The 25262-nt window shown below is 35.4% G+C and overlaps 2 protein-coding genes across 2 annotated transcripts; both read left to right on the top strand.

The window, feature by feature from the left end:
* The first annotated feature begins 3720 nt into the window (after positions 1-3720).
* On the top strand, positions 3721-6653 carry gpr183a (G protein-coupled receptor 183a). The gene is given in 2 exon segments (NM_001099241.1): positions 3721-3842; positions 5328-6653. A coding segment is annotated over 1 exon segment (1107 nt). The 5' UTR covers positions 3721-3842; positions 5328-5344; the 3' UTR covers positions 6452-6653.
* Positions 6654-18709: 12056 nt separating this feature from the next.
* Positions 18710-24355, top strand: gpr18 (G protein-coupled receptor 18). Its single transcript, XM_087267996.1, has 2 exons — positions 18710-18836; positions 21393-24355. The coding sequence occupies exon 2, from the start codon at positions 21403-21405 to the stop codon at positions 22390-22392; it is 990 nt and encodes a 329-aa protein (XP_087124122.1). The 5' UTR covers positions 18710-18836; positions 21393-21402; the 3' UTR covers positions 22393-24355.
* Positions 24356-25262: the final 907 nt, after the last annotated feature.

Raw genomic sequence — 25262 nt, 5'->3', positions numbered from 1 at the left:
CTCTGATTGATTACTTCAAACTCTGCGCAAAAACAGCACCATGATCGCGTCTGCAATTAGCAGCCTACTACACGTCAGTCTGTTCCTTCACAAACTGCATAAAGTGAAAGTTTCTCTTTGTGTATTTTTTGTGAACTATGTAATATATCTGCATAGTTGTTCAAATAAATGTCCTGTGAGTGTTTTATAATGGATGACCGCCCATAAGATCTTGCACGGTGTACATATACATACATATATACATACATTCAGTCAAATCTGCAGCTGACGTCAAAACAGCAGAAGACATTACTAATTCACCAACGTCCTTTTAGAGCTAGTGTTTGAATGACTCTCTATAGCGTAATGTCTAAAGTGATGACAAAACAGCTGATTTTGCTCACACTTTAAGATTATAAGGCTGACCGTGACATGAAATGGCATTCATCTACAGAGATATCTTCTTACAGTGTTACAGTCTACAGAATTTCTGTTGCAATTGGCACATCCCAATAATTACCCCCCAAAAAGCAAGGCAATCACTACCAGACTGTTGTGTTTGCAATAAGGAAAAACGCTAAACACATGCAGACTTTGCTTCTTTCTGTCTGCCAACACAACACACATTCCTGATATGCGAGCATTTACGTTACATTTTTTCCCGCCATGTTTTCATAATATGAGCATTTATTTTACCAAAGTATATTCAATGTAGCTTCCGTGCTAGCCTGCAGATTCTGACAGGCGCATGCGAGTAAACGGCTTTTTGCATCGCTTTATGCTGGTGCAACTAAATGAATGCCAAAGTCTATTTAACTGATTGTTTTTAATTACATTACAACATCAATGCTTTAAAAAGAATTGTATAAAATGGAAAAAACTCACAATAATAGGTAACCAGAAGTTTAACAGTATGGGAACAACACTAGCTCAGCATATACGCTATAACACTGTTGAGAACCGGGATAGGATGCAGCAGGTTTTGAGTGGCCGCTGCGATCGGGTACTGTACTAAAGTTGGCAACTCGGGGGTCTTCAAGGACTTTACCAAAGAGCGGGGTGGGTGAAATTATAGGAGTTTTTCTGATGAAATAAAAAAACAAGATGGTTGTGGGAGATGAAATACGGAATACTCCCAGTATAAAACGGGAGTGTTGGCAGGTATGCTTACCAGTTTAATAATGATTTGATCTGCTGTAGTTAGAAATCTGACTGTTATATCTTCTAAGCGTAAGGGCTTATTATGCGGTTCTGTTGCCATCTTGTGAATAGGAAACGTCAACTGTCTTTGGTCTAAACTATGGCAGGCCATCGACGAGCTCTCTCAGAAACTGTAAATATTTAAATATAGGCACTATTCTTGCAAATAAACTGCATAGTTGCAATCTGAACAACTACATTCTCAACTAAAAACGCCCAAAAAGTACATTTTGTTGTCTAACAGCAATAATATTTGTCAAACTGTTTTATCTCTCTGCATGTTGCTGACTATGTGGGTGGAGTAATACACAAAGGGTGAAGAGGCTGTACAGGTGCCGATGTGTGTGTGTGTGTGTGTGTGTGTGTGTGTGTGTGTGATTGACGTGTGTGTGTGTGTGACGTGTGTGTGTGTGTTTGTGTGTGTGTGTGTGTGCGTGCGTGCGTGTGTGCGTGCGTGCGTGCGTGCGTGCGTGTGTGTGTGTGTGTGAATAAATAAATGTTTAAATGAGCATTTCATACAAACAATTTAGAAAAAAATGTCAGACAGGTAGGCCATCAAAAATTTATTGGCAAAAGAAGTGGGCCCCATGAAAAAGGTATAGCAGAAGCCCTGCGATAAACAACATTTTCATTTTAAGACCATTTTATGCCACTCATATAATGCCAGAATGACAATATAACAGCATTATAATACAAGTACACTCTTACAAAGAACTGTAATATTTTATTTAAAAATTTATTTAATTATGGTAATTTTAACAATTTATAAATGTGGCACTGGAATCAAAATGTGAAAATGCACATCCTAAATGTTAACAAAAAAAGTAAAAGTGCAAAGTAAAAAGTAACAGGATGCGATGTCTGGTACCAGATCTGTGTTCATTTGTCAGACACACACATGAAAATAGACGGTTTAATAGTAAATACTATAGTGTGTTTTTTAACCACTGACACTAACACTGACACCTCTAATAGAGATAGGGAGGTTCCACAATCAGCTAAAAAGTTGCTAGAATTAGTTTTTATGTACGGGCGATATACGGTATATTGAATCCCCAAAAATGATTGAGGTCATCTCTATGCTTTGTGCCATAAGTTAATATATTGATTATTGTGACACATTATTGTATGTAAAAGCTTAATGGTTTTGTTTATATTGAAAATGTGATCGTTAATGGTAAAAACTTACATATTGTGTCTTTAACTGATACTAGGAATAAATTTATATTCTAATAATATTTAATTTAGTTATTTGTAGTTATTTTATTTTATTTTATTTAGTTGCTAACTGGGTCCTCGTTTGAATATAAGAGTCAGCCAAATGAATAAAGGCAAATAGAGTGTATATTTCCAAGACTTCTGTGCTTATGTGCTAAAATGTACAGTAGCAATTAGCATAAAAATAGTAACAAGTTAATAAATGAGACAACCCTAATTTTAAATTTCTGTTCGGCATAAATACGTTATGCAAGTGTCTAAACGTATGATTTTTCAGATTAGGTATAGGTGACCTTACAGGAACGAATGAGTAATTTTTATCCCGTACAGTGTCTGCATAATTTAGAGTGAAGGTTGTCAATCTTGAATGCACACATATAAAGTGTGTGTTGAGTAGATAATGGAAAGATTAACATATTAAAAGGTCATTTCCGGCTCCTGATGTCTATTATCTTTGAGAGGATGTGGCTTTTGAGTAATTAAAAGCAAAAAAAAAAAAAAGTATTTTAAAGAATATCTTTTTTCTTTTTTTCAGATGTGCTTTTTCATAATATTGTATAAGACTAATCAATATATCAATATTCAATATACAAGAATAATTTAGAAAATTAATTCATTTAATTATGAAAGGTTGTAAAAAGCAAAATTATGGTCTGTCAAACTTTACAACAAATAAGCATGTCACAACTAATGTAGTTACCTAGAGCCACAAAGTCATCTTTATTGTGCTTTAATTAATCAAAACCTTGTTTTACTTGGTAGTAACACGTTAAAAGATGTATAAGGATGTTTTGCACTAAAAAGGGAAGTCAAACGAAAGAGCTATAGCAGATGTAGTTTTCCACTTCTATCAATAGAACTGCATACCTTCACACTACACCACACCCAATACTGTTGCAAACAACAGGATTAACAAACAAACTAGCTCGCTCTATCTAAATGGATCAACAACAAACAAATTTTTCACTTTGAGAAAATTCACAACTCTAATTCACATAAAAAGTTATAAATTCCTTTTACAATCTAATCAATATTATAGTTGTCGTAAATTAAAAATGTTTTAACATTTTATTAATCAAATTAAATGATCAAAATAACCCTTAATAAAAATCGCAAAGTCCTAATAAGTTTCATATCTACAAAACCACATCTGAATACAAACCGACACGTGTAGGACGGCAATTAGCATGTGACAGCAAGAAGCCCTTACTCAAAAGAGAACTACTGAGAAAAAGAGAAAAAATGGGCAGATCTTGATCAGCAATACAGGAAATTATGTCAGTCACCATGGTTACAAAAGTAGACTGGAAACTGTATTTCATTGCTCAGTCGGGTGTGTTAGAAAACGTGGTTAATGCTAGACCAGGAGGTGCCATTTCTGACACTGCCATGATCAGACTTCTTGACAAAACAACAGCAGAAAACTGGCAAACAAGACACTGTTGGTAAGTACAGCACATCTGCTTTTATGATAGTGTGTGCAAAGGAGAAATGTGAAAAAAATTATGGAAATATAGCCAGGAATGTTCAATGGAATCGGTTATTAAAGAGTTTGCAAGTATTATGAAGTTATTTGATGCTACTTAAATTAATTATTATGCTTGGGTGTGTGATGATCTATATATAAAAAATGTCTATTTATGTATTAATGTAAATAATAAGACATTATTACATTTATTATTATAATAATATTATTAAAAATATTTTGCTTGCACAACAAACATGAGTACTGAGTGTACCGCCACATGAATAAACAGATCCTACTTCTGCCTCATTATACTGCAAATTAAGAATAAATCTATGAACATCATGGCTTCTACTAGACAGAAAATAATCTATAAATTAGTGCAATATGTTAAAATAATACACTGATATTTTATACAATATTTTTCAAACTTTCACTGTCTGTAACTCAGAATATTACAATTACTCACAATAATTGTGAAAAATCTTAGAGAAATATAGCCAGGAATAAATTATTAAAGAGTTTGCAAGTATTATAAAACTATTTGATGTTACCTAAATAAATTATTGTACTTGGGTGTGTGATAATCTATATATAAATAAATTATATATATATATATATATATATATATATATATATATATATATATATATATATATATATATATATATATGTATTAATGTAAATAATAAGATATTATTACACTTTTTATTATTAAATAATAAATAAGATATTATTAAAAATATTTTTTGTTGCACAACTTGAATCGCGACATGAATAAACAGATCCTACTTCTGCCTCATTATACTGCAAATCAAGATAAAATCTATGAACATTGTGGCTACTACTAGACAGAGAAACAATTATAAATTACTGTAATATCTTATAAAATGTGTTATTTTAGCATATTTTTCATACTTTCACTGTCTGTCAACTCAGAATACTTTCTAAAAAAAAGATATTGTTTTTGCAGAAGTATACTAGCCATTACACAACCACGATTACTCCATCACAGAAATTGTTTTCTACTCAGACATGTTTTTCTGGCAGTCAAGGTCTTTGTAAGAGTTCAAAATTCGGGCAGTCGTAGGGCTGAAAGGAAACACCTTTTGCTGCTCCAATGGAGTGCAGTGCTCGTCTGGACCGCTCTTTGCAATCATGCTGATGATTGACATAAAACTTCCTTGTCATTAACAGTGCAGTCTGCAGGCATCACAAATTTCCGTACTCGAGCGTACAAACAATCAGACACCTTTATAAAAATGTCAACGCAACGCATTCAGGGGGTATACGAGCGTTTTGAAACCGCAGCTGGCTTGCGGCATTTCCTTTGTCTGTCATGCATGCCTGTTAAAAAAGGACGCAATCTGGTTGCACTTCCTTACTGAAACATGCAAATCTGATGTTCAGGCATTGATTGGGTTCTCTCTATTCTGTAGTAACATATGTGTTTTCCCTTTCTCAGATTTCATAACTGACCCCATGGAGACAACATCAGCAAACTTCACCCAGAATGACTCAAATGTCTGTACCAACCTGTATAACCATCGTGGTTGGGCACAATATTTCCTGCCTGCAATGTATTCCATGATTTGCATCGTTGGATTGCTGGGAAATGTGCTGGCTCTGCATGTCATTTGGCCAAATTTAAAGAAAATCAACTCCACGACTCTGTACTCAGCCAACCTGGTAGTGTCGGACATCCTGTTTTCGCTTGCTCTTCCCTTACGTGTGGTTTACTACGCCAGGGGTTTCGACTGGCCTATGGGGGAGGGTTTATGCAAGGCTGTGGCACTGCTGTTCTACATCAACATGTACGCTGGAGTCAACTTCATGACTTGTTTGAGTGTTGACCGCTTCATTGCAGTGGTACTGCCACTGCGATTCTCCCGCTTTCGGAAGGTACAAAAGGTACGGTACATCTGTGGGGTCGTTTGGGTCGTGGTGTTGATGCAGACACTGCCTTTGTTGTCAATGCCCATGACAAACATCGAGCAAAGTGGTCACATAACATGCATGGAGTATCCCAACTTTGAGAAAATCGACAACTTGCCCGTCATGCTCATTGGTGCCGTGGTGCTTGGCTTCGGCATCCCTGTGATCACTATCCTAGTGTGCTATACTGCACTTTGCCTGAAACTTCGCCACCTGGCCAAGTCCAATAAACTGACAGAAAAGTCAGGACGCAGCAGCAAAGCCATTGGGGTGATCTGTACAGTCATTCTGGTGTTTGTCGTGTGCTACAGTCCATATCATGTTGATCTCCTGCAGTATATGATCAAAAAGTTGCGGTATGACCCAGACTGCTCAGAGCTGCACAAATTTCAGATCTCTCTTCACATCACTGTCTGCTTTATGAATCTCAACTCATGTCTGGACCCCTTCATCTACTTCTTTGCCTGCAAGGGATACAAGAAGAAGGTGCTGAAACTGCTAAAGAAGCAAGTCAGTATGTCCTTCTCGAGCGTGGTCAGGACCTCCCCCGAAGGCTCCTCCAAAGACGTGTTTGGGAATGACAAAATCCAAATGAACTCCAGAAGCTTCCAGAAAGAGAGGAGCAGTGTACTTTTGAATAGTTTGGAACAATAAACAAGTACAAGAGCTGGACTTGAGTGACTCTTTGAAATTTAAAGAAAATGCTCATTTCTGACCTCTGCAAAATATGTTGTATCAAGCTATTGATTCTAAATATGGTTTAATATTGTTGTGTAGTTAATTTGTTGAATGACAGAATTGCTTCAAGTATTTTTATATTGATCTTTTAAATAAAAAGAAAACCAAGTGACACAAAGTACAGTACTTGGCAAATTCAATGCAAGCCAATTACTGAAGCCTTGCCAACAATGTGACCATTAACAGTTTGGATTTTTCTTAATTTATTCATTCATTTTCCTTCGGCTTAATCCCTTTAATAACCAGAGGTCACCACAGCAGAATGAACCACCAACTTATCTATCATATGCTTTGCGGAGCAGATGCCCTTCCAGCTGCAACCCATCACTGGGAAACCACACACACACACACACACACACACACACACACACACACGCACGCACACACACACACACACTACGAACAATTTAGCTTACCCAATTCACCACAGGTAGCAAGAATTCTGGCCCATATTTGACAAAGCTGGCATTCATCTTTCGGCACTGGCTTATAGCATATGAGCCAAATAAGGCCTGGGGTTGGCAGAGGTGGCACCCAAGGTGGCACACAAGATTTGGGCCATGTAAGTTTGGCCTGTCTTGGCCCACATTTAAAATACCTAAAAATAACTTTTGAGTAAATAAAAAAATTCTACCAACCAGGTCGCTGAGAGAAAAAGCACGCCCATAGTGTGCCTAAGGTGCAATGCTTTGTAGATTTATAAATTTTATTGCAATTGGGACAAACCAACATATCTGGCCGAGTTAAGGCCCAGTTATGAGTTATTAACTTGGCGGTGACTTGGCCCAGATATGGTCCATTTTTGGTCCAGTCATGAACTGCAATTCTCTGCGGCATGTAGGCCAAGCAAAACCTGATTGTGTGGGCCAGAGCTAGGCCAGATAAATTTAGCTACGTGGGACGTTTAGCACATGTCTTTGGACTTGTGGGGGAAACCGCAGCACCCAGAGGAAACCCACACGAACACGGGGAGAACATGTAAACTCAGGACTCGATCCAGCGACCTTCTTGCTGTCAGGTGACAGTTTTGACCACTGAGCCACACTGTTACCTTTTCTTTACTTCATTTTATTCATTTTCTTTTCGGCTTAGTCCCTTTATTAATCTGTGGTTGCCACAGCGGAATGAACCGCCAACTTATCCAGCATATGTTTTACGCAGGGGATGCTCTTCCAGCTGCAACCCATCTCTGGGAAACATCCATACACACTCATATTCTATGGACAATTTAGCCAACCCAATTTACTTGTATCACATGTCCTTGGTTTGTGGGGGAAACCAGAGTACCTGGAGGAAACCCACACGAACGCGGGGAGAACATGCCAGCTCCACACAGAATTGCCAACTAACCCAGCGGAGGCTCAAACCATCAACCTTCTTGCTGTGAGCCGACAGCACTACCTACTACGCCACCGTGTTGCCTGTTTCATTTAATAATTATTATTTTTTTATTTCTTTTATTTAATAAATAAAAAATAATAATTAAATGAAGCAGGCGACACAGTGGCGCAGTAAGTAGTGCTGTCACCTCACAGCAAGAAGGTTGATGTGTTTGGTGTTTACCTTCTTTTAAAGAATATGGCAACTATCATTATAGTGTGGGTTGAAAAACTGATTAGAAAAACAAAACAAGCTAAACCTGTTGAAATATAGTGTAGGCTAAGGCTACATGTCTTTTTGGATCTACTCAAGTGCCTCAGTGTTGTTTTAGCAGCATCTGTAGTGCTTCAGGATGATATAGATTTGCATCTCAAAAAATCTTTTCCAAACATCAAGAGCCTTCAAGAGGTAAACCAAGATTCACATGTGAAGTTTATCACTTTGTGTCTGTTTTCTTACTGACTTTAGTGCACTTACAAGGAAAAGCCAGAAGAGGGCGCTATAACACAGCGGTATAACATTTCTACTTAACCCTTACTGTTCTGTCCATAAAACGCTTAATTGTACATAAAATGTCCACTGCGAACTTAGAAATTGGTTCATTTATTGCAAATGGTTTGAATTTGGTTTTCATCAAAATTACAGATCTTAAAAAAAAACTGCCCATTATATTTTTTCTCTGAATGCAGTGCAGTTACAACCAAGAACCAGAAGGAGGGACAGCATAAAGTTAAAAGAAAAGAAAGTTCAACAACAGTACAACGGATGTCACTTGTTCCCCTTTACTCACAGTGCTGCTTCGACAGTTTAAGTTCAGCCAGTTTCATTTAGATGAAAAACAAGTGCTTAATTTTACACATTTGTTTTTACTGGAAACTTATACTGTGTTTCATCAAATTAATTAGCCTGAAAAAAAAAAGTAGTTTATCTTCAGAAGGGAAGTGAAAGACTGTAGCAGTGACACCACAGACAAAAACAGGAAAACGTTCTGAGACCAATATGAGAGGACTTGACCAAGACTCCCGAGAAGCAGAAGAGCAGCTGCAGGGGGACGTGTGGTTTGCATAAAAAATGGACGGAAGTTGCAGTGTTGCTTTAAACCTCCTTGAACTGATCCCTTTTACAGGAAAAGGGACGTAGTTTGTAAGCGCGACAGATACTGAGGTCAAATGATTTATTTTCAGCAACAGAAAAAAACTGTTGGGCAATAGCTGTCCATATTGCCTGATAAAAACACACTTAGCTAGCTCTAGAATCCAACAGGTTAAAATGAGAGGTTTTATTTCAGATAAAATGTGTACTTTAGTTAGAGTGCACCAGGATTTTGTTTTTATCTCTGTTATTGTTTATTTTATATACAAATTCTTGTATAAATGGGGTATATGCCGAAGCATGCTAATAGGACTTTTAATTTGCCAGTAACCTGGGTTAAGCGCTTCCGGCGAATTGAATGGCAATGCAAAATCCGGTGCGTTTAAGGTCTATTTTCTTTAAAAATCAGCGATCTCCACTAGCTGAGTGATATCCGATTTAAAGTGGGTCTCAGATTTTACAAGAAGCACTGCATTAAATTACATTTCCCCCGCCATATCTTTATTATATGAGCATTTATTTTACCCCAGTATATTCAATGGAGCTGTGTTATCCTGCCGATTCTGACGGGCACGTGCGAGTAAACGGCTTTTTGTCTCGTTTTACGCTTGAGCAACTAAATAAATGCTAAAGTTTATTTAACTGAATGTATTTTAATGACATTACAACATCGATACTGTATAAAGAACCGTATAAAATGGGAAAAGTTCACAATAACAGGTCACCGGAAGTGTATCAGCATGGGAACAGCACTAGCTCGGCATATACCCTATTCATGTACAAAATAGATAAATTGTAAAGTATGCAGATGATACCGCTTTTGTGAGCCTTTTAAAAGAAGAGGAGGAAGGACATTGTCCTGTTCTTGACTTCTTTTTAAACTGGTGTTTAAAAATGTTATTGATTTAAGAGAGAGAGAGCACAAAGCAAAAACTCATCCCACATTAATTAATGGGGAGCAAATGTAGTAAGTAACAAATTTTAAATATTTGGGTGTGATGTTGGACAATAAACTTAAGTGGGATGTATGGACTGACTGTGTAAGGAAAAAGCTTCAATATAAAATAAACTATTGTCTTTTAATGTTGACAACACATTGTTGATCATGCTTTATAGTGCTTTTATTGAAGGTATTGCAACATTTTGTGTAATCTGTTGGTATGGAAATGCTTCTGAGGCTCAGAAGAGGTCACTACAAAAGGAGGTAACAGCCAGTAAATTGTTGGAAGTAAAACTAAAGAGCATTGATGGTATATACAAAGAAAGAGTACTAAATATTGTAAGGCTATCATGATTGTTAATGATGAGAGACATCCTTTATCAATCACCTTTCAATTGTTACCATCAGGGCATCAATACTGTGTTCCCAGGTGTGTCAGAAATAGGAAAAAATTATCATTTTTACCCCAAGCAATTAAGTTATAAATTCCTCCTCCCTCAGTAGCAACTAACAATTAACTCCGCATGTTAAATCCAAATATTATTGTGGTACTACAATATGAACTACACAAAGTATTTTTTTTAATTTATTTTACAAAATGTCATGCTAAACAACATGCCGTTTTGTTGGAATCAGTCTCAAACACTCTGAAATAGTCACTTGACAAAACAATCATCTTTAATTAAGACTTTTCAAATTCTTATTTACTCCTTTAACTTTTTTTTTAATCTTTCCTTTTATAGTTTAGAAATCAGTGGATGTAGCAGACAAAATAGAAAAGCTAGAAAAAGTTGCACCCACCAATTGCCACTGATTAGAGTGACCAAACTCTCAAGCCACCTTAACTTGAATCTAAAATGATTTTTGGACAAGCATTTTAGATGCTTTCTTAAATCAGAGTCCACCTCATGAGATCTCTGCCTGGATGAATAAGCTGGTATCGCAACAAAAAAAATCCATCTCTATTTAAAGACTACGAAAATATAATTAGTCACTTCTATATAGAATTTAACACTGTGTATTATTGGAATTTGAAATCATTTATACTATATGAAAAACATTGACTCACTCATTAACTTCTAAAGGAAAAAGTGACCGTATTATAATGCCTAATTGGAATCTAATTTGCATTGGCTAGTTTCAATACATTTACACTGCCCATGTCTAAGTGAAATGAGCATACTTAAATGTTTCATAACCATTTTTGACTTCAAACTTAAGATGGGCATTTTTTTTTAGAATTACTCCATCTGGATATTCAAGAAACAAACAAAACATATTGAAAGAGTTCTTTATTTGATTAATTTAATTATTTTTTAAATCCATTAATTTAGACAATACTTCTAGACATTAAGAATAGTTTCTATCAGCTGAGGATCATCTCTGGACTTAAATACTCTGGAAAAAGACATACATGCTTTTATCACATTTCTCATCTTCAATGGCACGGTTGCAGTTGGTTTAAAATGCGGCAGCTAGACTTTTAACAGGCACCAAAAAAAAAAAAAAAAACGTGCTTATATTCATCCCTTCATTGGCTTCCTGTTAATTTTAAAATTTAGTTCAAGATTTTACTAATTGTTTTTAAAGGACTGACTGGGCGAGCACCTTCTTATATTTCTGACTTTATTAATTTATATTGAACTCCTCGGTCTCCAAGGTCAACCAATAAAGTTTTACACATTCCTCGGCCACGACTTAAACTGAAAGGAGATAGAGCCTTTGCAGTTGCTGCTCCACGTTTGTGAAACCAGCTGCCACCAGACATTACGAGTGCTTCTTCTCTCTATTTTTAAGTCCAGACTTAAGACACAGTTGTATTCTATTGCCTTTCTAGGTTTTTATTTTAAATGTGCAATGCTGTTGTTCATACTATTATTTTATCATTACTTCTATTGTTATTTTACTCTGTTTTAGAATGTGTTTTGGTTTTGTTCAGCACTTTAGTCAGTGCCAAACTGAAGTCAAATGTGTGCTATAAATAAACTTTACTTCCTTACAATTGTGCTTATTCACAAAAGCTTGTGCATTATATCCTGTGTATTTTTACATTTAAATGAACTTACATGCAAAGCAAATGTAAAAAAGCAACTGTCACAAATGATTATACAGAATGTAGATATACACTCAAGTCTGCGTTTGTTGCATTTAAACTGTGTCACACACTGTGTTTGAGAACCACAAGCATACAGTATCAACATGATCAGGTGAAACTTGGCTCCTAACAGGGCTGACTTCAGACTGGACTGTTTATTCTCTGTCCATTTTTGTTAAGCAAGTAATGCATTTCAAGTTCTTTTTTTCCTTATCTTACATCCATATTTCTGTATAATGCTCAAAACCAAACGTGCAGATAAAGTAAGACAAAAATGTGTACCCAATATCTTATACACTCTCAGATACAAAAGCTGTCACTGTTTCAAAAGGTACATTTTTGTTCCTAACAGGTCCTTAAACGTACATTTTAATACCACAAAAGTACAAAGTGTACCTCAAAGTACTTTAAAAGGTACAAAATTGAACTTAAAGGTACAAAAGTGTACCCTAAAGGTACTATTGTCCACTTGTATGGTAGAAAAGTGTATCTTTTGAAAAAGTACCATCCCAGTAGCAGATTTTGCATCCTTATTTGTGTATAGTGCGTTTAGTTTTAGACTTCCCTTCCTTCCTCTTTTTATTTTATGATGGAACTGAAAACAAATTGCTGCTTATAGATCAGGCAGACGTTCCTCATTTCACCTTAAGTTCATGTCTCTAAACATTCAGAACTCTACCAAAAACAAAAATCCCCAGATTGCTATAAGCCTGTTAAAAGCCTAATGTTTGTGTGTCAGGGTTCCACATGTGGGTAAGTTAACACTAGCAGCTTCCTGATGTGGGCGAATGCTGTACTGTGGAAATGTCAGACGGTGCTGAATGAATCAGTCAATGTACAGTGTAGGTGTCATACTAGCTTGAATATTGTAGTGAAGAGTTCACAGTAGAGCACATGGTCTAATACAAGATGGAGAATATGAATGTGCTAAACAGTGCAGTGCTGTAGTGTTGACGTCTTCAAAGAACATACTTTCCCATACTAGAATATCAAACCTCCGGATGAAGCGTGTGCTGCTGGAACACTCCATTCGTGTGGGTTGTTACAGAGCTTCATCACAGAACAACAACAACAAGAGTAATTAAAGGGCTGGTCCCATCCCCCAAAAAAGTTTCATCATTTACTAACAAGGACCTGTGGCTCGGCGGTATTACCAAATTTAATTTCACAGTATGAGAAAGTTTACTTCACTGTAATAATATCCTTCACAATATGGTTTTTATATAAAGGTAGTTACTCCAGAAAAAAGTACAAAGGAGCTTTATATAATAAATAAGCTTGAATATTTAAGAAAATAAAATGACTTGATCTTATTAGATTATTCTGTATTTTATTTTTAATCTTATATAATATTTTATAAACAAAATATGACTGACTTTAGATGAACAACAAATTCCACTGTATGTCTCATTTCACAGTTTCACCATCTTCTCACAGATATAAAATATATCCTAAGAATGTCATATTAAAATAGAACAAACATGAAAACACACATTTTAAAACCCTTAACAAGTAGTAATATAGTATATGGTGACGCTGTGGCGCAGTAGGTAGTGCTGCTGCCTCACAGCAAGAAGGTTGCTGGTTCGAGCCCCGGCTGGGTCAGTTGGCATTTCTGTGTGGAGTTTGCATGTTCGCCCCGCATTCATGCAAGTTTCCTCCGGGTGCACCGGTTTCCCCCACAGACCAAAAACATGCAGTACAGGTGAATTGGGCTAAGCTAAAATTGTCCATAGTGTATATGTGTGAATGAGAGTGTATGAGTTTCCTAGTGATGGGTTGCAGCTGGAAGGGTATGTGCTGGATAAGTTGGCAGTTTATTCCGCTCTGGCGACCACAGATCAATAAAGGGACTAAGCCGAAAAGAAAATGAATGAATATAATATATAGTAATATAAAGAATTACAATTCTTGTTTAAATATTCAACTATGTGATCACTTATTTTTGAAAATATAAAACAATTGGCAGCGCCTTTCTCTCAGTGCTCTGTGAGCTCAGCATAAATGACAGGTTGGAAACGTTTATTTTCAACAGGTGAGAAAATTTGTATTTTTTAACAAATAACTAAAATATTGTCCATGCTACTTTTATTTGTAATTTAAAAAGAAACATGACTAGCATGATTTGTTTTTCAGACAAGTATTTTACACCAGGCAGGGATGGCCAGTATTTATGATACAAGTATTTCAAATAAGTATTTCAAATATTGTATAATATCAAATTTGTACTTGATTACCAATGAAAATGGGTTTATATTTTGTATCAAAATACTTTAGTGTCTTGTATTTTTAAAATACTGTAAAATACTTTGTAAGAAGTCTGCATGATGACTGGCCTCTGATTAGTGCTTTTTCAGTTATTTGCCTAGACTTGAAATCAGAATAAGAAAATTATGAAATTATGCAACACACACAAAGAAAATAAGACAAATGGCAACAAAAGTCAACAATCATTAAAAATAAAATATTGCACAATGCTTAGACCAATAATATATAATGCCAGTAGTGTACAATATGTCATCAGCATCAGCAGGGCTGGGATGGGGAGAGGCATCACAGTTTTGGTCCAAAGCTACAAGGGAGCAGAGGAAAGTTATGGTGGTGGAAGAGGTCTCCCGAGTGAAGCAGGACTGCTACTTTATAAGGGCTGTTGCACAGGGCAAGCAAGGAGCATGGACCAGCTGGAAGGATGTCATTAACAGGGCCATATCCTGGGCAGATATTTGGCGAACTCCACCACCACGGCTGAGTTTCCTCGTAAGAGCAGCATATGATACCCTCCCCTGCCCCTGTAACCTTTCCCAATGGTTCTGAGGACAAATGCCCCCTGTGCGATAAAGCCAATGCAGACCTGCAACATATCCTGTCGGGGTGCAATGTTGGACTGGCGCAGGGCCGTTTTAAATGGCGGCACAATCAGGTGCTAAGAAAGCTGGCAGAGCATTTTGAATAATGCAGAGTACAAGCAAACTCAACATCAGCATGTCCTCTGCCAAAGATTAGGTTCCTCAGACCAGGAGAAGGGGGGCAGATCACAGGTACAAAGAGAACAAGGTGCCTGCTCATGCCTGGAAAGAGGTGGGAGATGCGCGTTGAAGGGGATGGCGGGGAGACATGCCCCCCCACCGGTGGTGTACTGGGTAGGGGGCGAAACATCATTGAACGGTGGTACCAACTGACGACCCTGCAGCCGATCCAAAAGTACACTGGAGGTTGTGCGGCAAGCAGTAATGTCAAGCAGGTAGTTAATACTTGTATTGGGGAAAAATTTAGTGTTTTAAAGAGTACAACTGCAAAACACATGATTTTTGGAAATTACTAAAACTGGAGATTTGAGCAGTTTTCAGAAATCATGTTTTTAAAGTAAGTTCAATTGCAAAAAAATCTATATTTATTGAACAAAAAAAAACTCTATATATCACCCTTTAAAATATACGACTGTTAAGAGATTATTGCAGGTTTTTACAGTGATTATTGAGACAGGGCCTTCTGTATGAAATTTGTACAAAATCTTAGCTAAAATGAAAGAGAAAGTCAGTTGAGAAATGAGAAGAAATGTCATGCTCCCTTGTAAAAGCATTTAGTAGTATTTTCAAAACACAGAGTAAAGTATTTTATTTTGATACATGTAAGACTGAGGTATTTGGTATTTTATTTTAAAATACATTTCAATGTATTTTGCCCATTCCCAAGTATACATATGTTTGTATGTTTGTATCTCCATCATGTTTTCAGCACTCTGATATGAGATCAGTGACGTGTTCTTTGATTGACTATTAATAAACTGTTCAGTAATTGGTCTAAGCCAACACGTCTGCTACTACTTTTATCTTTGGTTGCTGCCTGCTACTTTTATCTTGGGTGGCACCTACTAAGAAGTGCTAGGTGGACGAGTCCTGCTCGAGCCCCCACCACTAGTGAAACCAGCAGCATTTACTGTTTTCTGTGCTTCTGAACAAGGGCAGTTCTGACTGCTGCATCTTATCTGAAATGGTCTTTGAGAACATGTTTTTTTACACACATGAACCGCATCTGTGAGAAAAACACATCTTACAATATTAAAGTTGTGCATCCAAATGCCCTCCGCAGCCAATATGCTAACCCATGCACCAAAAGTTGAGAAACACTAATATTTCGGGGACAAAATATAGTTAAAGTCACAAGATAACACTTTACAATAACTACACTCTATGAATATTTTATTTATAACTGCAGATACAAATGCTCTACAGTATATATAAGCACCTATATAATGTGCATAATGATTATATTAATGATGAATACTATACAGTGTTTATTTTCTACAGTGTTTATTTACAGTATTTTCTACAGTGTAATTTAGTGTGAATAAATTTGTCAACTCTGAGCGGCTTTTGACAGTCACAGTGTAAAGATTCATTAATGGGATATCTAAGAAGCGCTGTTCGTAATTTGCAGTGGCGAAAGAACACTAAAGAATATGTTTTGAAAAATGCCTCAAAATATATACAGTTGATGTCAGAATTATTAGCCCTCTTGTATTATTAGCCCCTTTCTATATTTTTCCATTTAACAAAGATTTCATATTTCTAAACATAATAGTTTTAATAACTAATTTTAAATAACTATTCTTTAACTTTAATTTTCTAATATCTTTGCCATGATGGCAGTAAATAATATTTTACTAGATTTTTAAAAAAGGTACTATTCAGTTTAAAGTGAAGTTTAAAGGCTTAACTAGGTTAATTAGGTAAGTTAGGGTAATTAGGCAAATCATTGTATAATGAGGCGATGCAGTGGCGCAGTATAGTGCTGTCGCCTCACAGCAAAAAGGTCGCTGGGTCGAGCCTTGGCGCAGTTACCGTTTTGTGTGGAGTTTGCATGTCATCCCTGCATTCTCGTGGGTTTCCTCCGGGTGCTCCGGTTTCCCCCACAGTCCAAAAACATGCAGTACAGGTGAATTGGGTAGGCTAAATTGTCCAAAGTGTATGATTGTGTGTGTGAATATGTGTGTTTTATGTTTCCCAGAGCTGGGTTGCGGCTAAAAGGGCATCCCATATGTAAAAACTTGCTGGATAAGTTGGCGGTTAATTCCGCTGTGGCGACCCCAGATTAATAAAGGGACTAAGCCGACAAGAAAATGAATGAATGAATGAATTGTATAATGATGGTTTGTTAGACAAATCAATAAAAAAACTTGCTTAAGGAAAGTAATAATATTGCCAATAAAATGGTTTAAGAAATGCAAAACTGCTTTTATTTTAGCCCCCCAAAAATAAGACTGTTTCCCAGAAGAAAACAATATTATAGGAAATACTGTGAAAAATTCTGTGCTGTCACACATCACTTCAAACTACTTATTTTAGGAGTTTACACTTATATTGGTTGATGCTATTAGCAGGTTTAGCATGCTGAGAGAGCTCAGAGATTATCAATAAGCATAGAAAGCAGTCCGAGATCATGGTAGGTTTCGAGAGCTCCCCCTGGTATAGGGAGGAAAATGAGGAGATGGGTTGGAAGGGGGGATTCTTTCAAAATTAAGGTAGTAGGGCAAAATCTGTCTATTTATTGTAAACTTGAATCAATGTGATTAGACTATTACTGATTACGGATGAAAAATACAGATCAATCATATCCTGAGCTCCTCTTGAAATTTGTAAAATTTCGCTTAAAAATAAACTCAAATAACACAATTATTAAGATTTGTTCAAAACAGCAAAATTAGTATGTGCTCAATCCACTTAAATTTGTTAAGTTAACTTAATTGATTAATAATCAAGATTAATAAGCAAGAAAAAAACTTTGAGTGCACAATTGTGTTCTGCGGTCCAAACGAAGGCAGCATCTATACATTTTCTGTTTTGCTTTGTGATATTCTGCTAGTTCATTTTTTGTCCCTTTTCAGAGAAACGAAACCTCTAAACTACCCACAAAAATGTTTTGACTGGCTGGTGCAAAAAACTTGGCTTAAGTGGGTCAGAGCAGGCATCATTGCATAGTGTCTTTAAACTGAATTTTAAAATTCACAAAGCAGCCTTTACTTGCTGTGTAAATATGTCTTTGGAAAAAGGAAAGTAATGCAGGTATGGATGGATACACATGAATGTGAGCAAATGAAGAGATGATTTATTTCAGGAGCAACTATGCAGTAAATGGCAGCCATAATAATATTATTTTTTCTCGCATGCAATATCAAAACAGCTTTATCATAATTACGTCTGAACAAATGTGGCAAAGGCAACAATCATACTGAATACTTTCAGATAGCCGGTTGACCTCGGCCATAGTAATTGAATCAGAAAAGATAAATTGTTTTGCCTGGTCAGGTCTACACCATTCTCTTGCTCATCTTGTGATCGTAAGATGAGCTGCCGTCTCAAACCAACATTACAAAGATCTCATTTCCTGTTTATACACCAACAACCTCAGCATCCTGTGTTTAATTAAAACTCTTCAACACCAGATGCCTTCTGTTGCCACCTGCTGTGTGCTGCTCCCAAGAGAGCTAATGCTGTGTGACAAACCCTATTTTCCCAATCAATAACCAGCACCCAAACCTGTCACATCTATACTTCTCCAGCGCTCTCAAACTGCATATGACATACCGTTTGCATCGGAGATATTTTCTCCACCAGTACACGCATTACAGGAAGTAAAGGGGCTTCACAGAAACCAAAAGAAAAATTCTAATCTAAATAAAGACATTGGCTTCATAACTTCCTCTTTGTTAGATCGAAGCTCGGCAGCAATGGCACATAGTCGTCACTCATACAGCCCTCAGAACAGTTACGATGCCAACACGATGGATCTTTGAGGTTCGTATATTTGACTGTTGTGCTTTGTAGAACTAAATTTGATAACTGTAAAACAGCAGGTGTCAAAACCGGCTGTCATTTCAGAAGTTTGCACTGTATTATATTGTTGGTCAAATGTGGTTTCTATATAAAGTTAACTGAACTGTTAGTAGACCGATTTAGATTTGTTGAAGTAAAATGATTTTGCACTGAGTTTTGTGAGACTTAGAAATGTTAAAGTTTTGGTATAATTGACTAATATTAATATTTCACATTTTGTTGCCTTTTTTACTGACTATACTCACACTTGTGTTTTTGTATTCTTATTCTTATTCAGTTCTCTTCTTTTTATTTCTTGCCAATTTCACTAACCCTAAAAAGTCAAATGAAGTAAAAGCGACAATTCTGTATTTATCTTGTCCAGAGGCGAGTAGTAACAAATTACATTTACTTTGTTACATTTACTGGAGTTAAAATTTTCACTCCAAGATGTCAACAAGAATAGTTTGATAATGCGATATATGTTGTACATCGAACAGACATTCCAACATATACATGAATTACAGCTCCAACCTGAAAAACACGTAGTGGTGTCAATATTTTCCCACCTTGAACCTTATTAATAGTAACTAAAGAAACTGCTGTTTAATGAAACAACTGATTAGCCCTGCAAATAATTCATTCCAACTCTTAATCATTACAAATGTAACATTTAAACATTATAATATATAAACATAACATATTAGCCTTCTTTATATTTTACCTCAATTTCTGTTTAACAGAAAGAAAATTATCAACACAACACATCTTTGCTATAATGACAGTAAATAACATTTTACTAGATATTTTTCAAGATATAGTATTCAGCTTAAAGTAACATTTAAAGGCTTAACTAGGTTAATTTGACAAGTTAGCGTAATTAGGCAAATCATTAATGATGGTTTGTTCTGTAGACAATACAAAAATTGCTTAAGCAGGTTAAAAATATTGACCTTAAAATGGCTTTAAAAACATTAAAAACTGCTTTTATTTTAGCCACATAAATATACATTATATATATATATATATATATATATATATATATATATATATATATATATATATATATATATATATATAAACTAGTAACTATTTACTATTTACTTGAGTAATTTTGTCATCAGATACTTTTTTACTCTTATTGAGTAACTTTTAAGATTGTTACTTTAAGTACTTGTACTTTTACTTGAGCATAGATTTTGGATACCCAACCTATCTCAGATCTATTTATCCTCATGCTGTTTCAATGTATTTTTTATTTTTTACATAGGAAAGAAATATATATTTATTTAGAAGGTTTGTTTCTATTTAAGTGAAATTTAAAATAGTTTCTATGTTACTATTCTAGTTATTCTGAAAAAAAAAGAAAACTACTGTTAAAGTCGGTTATAAATATACACTGAGATAATTGGCACACTGCTGACACACAAATACATTTCAAACCAAGGACCCTTCATTGTCAGTGCAGATAATTCAGGTATCCTTGTGCTCTAAGGCAAGCTTCCAAACTGGCAGATTCCAAAATTTGGCTGAAAAAAAAAAAACAATTTGAAAATCAAATTGAAAAAATAATTTGAATTTTTTTTTTTTTTTGAAATATTGAGAAATCACCCACAAATGTGTCCAAATTAAGTTTTTAATCATATTACTAATCATAAATTTTGTTTTGATATATTTACTGTATTAAATTTACAAGACATCTTCATGGAACAAAATCTTTATTTAGTATTCTATTGATTTTTGGCATTTAAAAAATCTATTATCTTGACCCATACAGAGCTTTTTTATATATTGCCCAAAATATACCCATGCAACATAAGACTGGGATTGTGGTCCAGGGTTCAGGTTAGAGTTTAGATCACAAGTAAATTTTAAAACTTTCAAAAAAAATGTTTGTTTATTAAGAGTCTTTTGGATAGATGCCTCAAATGAAAAATCTATATTTGGAAGTACAATCACTAAAATCACTGTAGCCCTTACACCCTTTTTTTCATCCCTACAAAAAAAATGTTCTTTGGTAAATCCAGTTATTTCAGAAAGAAAAATGTATGTTTTGATTTTAGATTTGTTATTATTTTTGAATAGTCTGAAGTTTGGCCACTTACAGTATTTTGCCACACATAAGTAAATAAAAACACAGAAATTGGACATGATACAAAAAGGTTTAATGGATGTGGTCAAAAAAAATGGCTGGACTAGAAACAGATGAGATGATGAGTCCAACAAAAATGCTTGTTTTGTGCACCAAATGAAATCATATACAAGGTGCATGTTTGTTTTGTTTTTGTATTTATTAAGATATCAAACCTCAAATTGGTAACATGACTTCTTTTTCTCATTTTTTTAAATATAATTTGTATTTTTTTATACGACTTATTATTATAGATTTAGAGTAAAAGCATGTTTTGACTTTGACATGTTTTATGATTTTCCCCAAGAGTGGGTGTTAAATTTACTTTTCTTTTTTTTTTTTACTATGAATCAGGCATTTACGGTCATATTGTTTTTACATTATTGTCCATTTTATGATCAAATCAGGAATACCTTCATGGACCATAGCACAACTTTGCCTGTCAACATGGAGACTGAAGTTCCTCAAGTGTATCGGATTGCCAGCCTAGTGTTTTACGGCATTATCTTCATCATAGGCACAGTGGTCAACCTGACAGCCCTCTGGGTCTTTGCCTTGACCACTAAAAGACGAAACTCCATCACTGTTTACATGATCAATGTCGCTTTGGTGGACCTGTTATTTATCTTACAGCTGCCCTTTCGAATGGTCTACTACAGTCAAAACTATTGGCCCTTCGGGGACATCTTCTGCAGGATTAACGCAGCACTGACTGTACTCTATCCCTGCCTGGCTTTGTGGCTCTTTGCCCTCATTAGCACAGATCGCTACGTGGCCATAGTGCAGCCGCGGCACACACGAGAACTAAAAAGCATCCGTAAAGCCTTGCTGTCCTGTGCAGGAGTCTGGATCATGACCCTGGGCAGCACGGCTCCACTCGTCTTTCTCGAAGAAGATCCAGATCGTGGATCAAACTTCACAACTTGCATCAAGATGCACGACATCATCTACCTGCGCCGTGACAACCCTGTCCACTTTGCACGAATCGTCTTCTTCTTTCTAGTGCCGGTGTGCATAATGGTGGGCTGTTACATTACCATCGTGGATAACCTCATTCATGGCCGCACATCCAAACTGAAGCCCAAAGTAAAGCAGAAGTCCATCAGGATCATCATCACACTGATCATTCAGGTGCTTGTGTGTTTTGTGCCTTTCCACATCTGTTTTGTTTCCATGCTGCTGGACACCAATGGGAAAGGTTACAACACCTGGGGTGCCTTCACCACCTTCCTGATGAACTCCAGCACTGTGCTGGACATCATACTCTTCTACATCGTGTCAAAGCAGTTTCAGGATCGTGTGATCAGTGTGATCCTGTACAGGAACTATTTAAGGAGCGTTCGCAGGAAGAGCCGTCACACCAACAGCGTTCGCTCGCTCAGTAATCTGACCAGTGCCATGATCTGAGGAAAAATGCAGCTGGCAATGACAATGTAAACAAGCTGGTGTTTGGAAATAAATAGCAGACCAAGATTTAAATAGCAAAACGAGATGAATGTTGGTCAATCCATGAATTGAACTCTTTCTTTTCAAATATCATGTGAGCAAGGAGACAAATCACATGGTATAGATTCATTGCAAGTTGCTGGACTGAATCGCTGATCATTCGCATAAAATCAGTTTTGCTGCCGGATATACAACACCAACCAAGTAAACTGTGCTGGAAGTCACAAAATGTGGACACACCCTTTCAAACTGTTTGTTTTGATTTGTTGTTTTGAGCTTTTAAAAGTGAGTAAAAGTTTTTAAAAGGTTTAAATTTGGATGATACAATCAGGGCCATATCGTGTCAAACTTTCCATTACATTATAATTCAATCAAAAATATGTACAGTATATGAAATTAGGGAATGTGCTTGCACATTACAGCAGGAAGTTTGAAATGATTTCCTTTGCAAAATCTTTGCAGTTCTTGCACAATCTGTGCAAAACCAGTTATTCTTTTTCTGAGCATGCTTTTTATCACAGCAAGTATGATCTTCAGAAAGAGTCAATGTCTTTGATGGGGTTAGTTCAAAAGACGTGTACCATACTGTATGTTGTCTTTCTAGAAGTGTAAAACATTGCCATTCAATCTGGATTGCAATACACATTACATTTCCCAAAAAAGGGAAAAATAAGTATTTAAATTACATAGCCTATTGTAAGAGCACTTTATTTTTATATTTTATATTATATTATGTTTAAATGCCCCTATTATCAAAGTAAATAAAATATATTAATAAAAAAATATGTTTAAAAAATTATCTTAAAAATGCACCAAATTTCTTTAATAAAATCTGATCAGTGAAATTAACCTGGAGTAGGCAGTTTCTATACTTCACATGACAGCAAACCTAAACTGTAGTATACAGGACACCAGTGGGTGGCGCTACTTACCAGGGCACAATTACAGCTATTTGTCCCAAGATCACCATAAGGTGGTGTCATATCATGTAAACAAATTACTTGATAGTGGCATTATAGGTGCTCAAAATTTTGGATTCTACTATTTTGTCCTTTTTTTTTGTTTTTTTTAATATAAAATATGACTACTAATAGTCAAATTTCTTCTTTGTGTAACTGACATTGTGGTGACATGCTTTTTTTATCTTTCTCATTCTGTTATAATTATTATGCAGATTTTTTTTTTACTTCATGTTAATTGAGAGATTTTATGGAGTATTTTGGGTTTTAAATGTTGCACTGCAAAACCATTTTTAATGAATTGTTTTTTTAAGACTTGAGGTAACTATAAAATCTTAGCATTCATATTAATTTTAAACTAAACTCTGTGTTGTACATTAAAAACCAATATACTTAACAATACTATGCACTTTACTTGATTAAACAATTCTTAACATGGATGTACTTTGTATTTTTTAAATACTATCTTCAATAGGACCATCTTGTCTGGTCAAATTTTTTTTTTAACACTTTTAAAGCAGATTCATTTATTTAATCACTTTCCTTTGACTCAGTTCCTTATTTATCAGAGGTTGCCACAATAAACCGCCCTTTGATACAGATTTCCTATGAAATTTGAAACTCCAAATGACAGCAAATAAGTGATAAAAACCAAAAATTCTCGAGTTAAATAATAACCATCAGCTGTCAGTCTTCGAAAATGTGAGTTTCACTGCTTTACTGAAAACTTGGAGCCCTGGTATAGTTTGTGTATGTGATAAACTATCAGGTATGGGAGTAGTTTAACTGGACACAATTATATATAATTTATGGATTTTAAGGCAATTTTTAAATGAGAGACTGTTTTATTTTATTCCAGTTGTAAAATGTAAAACTACTGTAACAAATTATTTTTGGTTGATGTTATTCTTAAGTTCTTTTTCAGTTTAGAAAAATAAATATCAGTTAAATGTCTGATAATACATTTTTGGTTCACTGAATAAAATTGTTTACGTTTCAGTCATGAATAAGTCTGAAGCACATCATAAAATAATGTAACAAATTAATAAATTGCTAGTAGCTGTATATATAAGGAATTGGATAAGTACTCAGTATACCCAGGTATCAAAATTGTTATTGGAAAAATAAAAAAAAAGTGACTTATAACATCTCAAAATCCAAACACTTCTTGCCAATTGTTGTTCATAAAAACTAAGAATTCAGAAAAGATATACACTTTAAACATTTATTGACAAAGACAACAAATATTTTGATGTTCTAAGTTAAGTCAGTTTTCAACTAAATTACTAAAGATCCAGCTTTACAAAGATTGATATGTTTTGTCAGTTTGATTGAAGCAAGATCACTAGATCACTAGACACTAGTGCTGTGCGATTTGGGGAAAATATCTAATTGCAATTTTTTTGTGACAGATATTGCAATTTTAATTTGATTTGCGATTTAATTTTGTAGTCAAGCTTCAGCTCAATAATCTGTATCGTAGCTTCTTACTGCAAAAATGCAGTGTGTTAGTTAAAAAAGGGGCTAAAAATATTAAGCTACTTATTTTAAATATTCATGAATGAAATACCCACAGTAGATACAAATAAAATGATCTTACCTTTCTTTAAACAAGTTGAACTCAAATTAGGGAGATAGTGTAGCTTATTATGAGAGCAAAAAAAAAGATAATTATAAAAATACAGAACACTCAGCAAACTAACTTGGCTGAAACAAGCCTGAAATTGTAATTTGCTGTTGCTTGCTACTAGACTGAGTGTCACTTGCAATACTTTCAGCTGACTTTTTAGCAAGACACTCATCACTACATTGTGTTCATTCAAAGGCAATCACACACAGACGGCAGTCATGCATTTGCTGTGGGCAGGGGAA

The sequence above is a fragment of the Danio rerio genome, chromosome 9 (genome assembly GCF_052040795.2).
Source record: "Danio rerio strain M-AB ecotype USA chromosome 9, GRCz13ab, whole genome shotgun sequence".
Taxonomy (NCBI): Eukaryota; Metazoa; Chordata; class Actinopteri; order Cypriniformes; family Danionidae; genus Danio; species Danio rerio.
Note: the sequence above shows the minus strand (reverse complement) of the source record. Positions and strands in the feature narration are given on the sequence as shown.

Coding starts and splice junctions, on each gene's coding strand:
- gpr18 (XM_087267996.1), top strand. CDS start 21,403: ATGGACCATAGCACAACTTTGCCTGTCAACATGGAGACTGAAGTTCCT.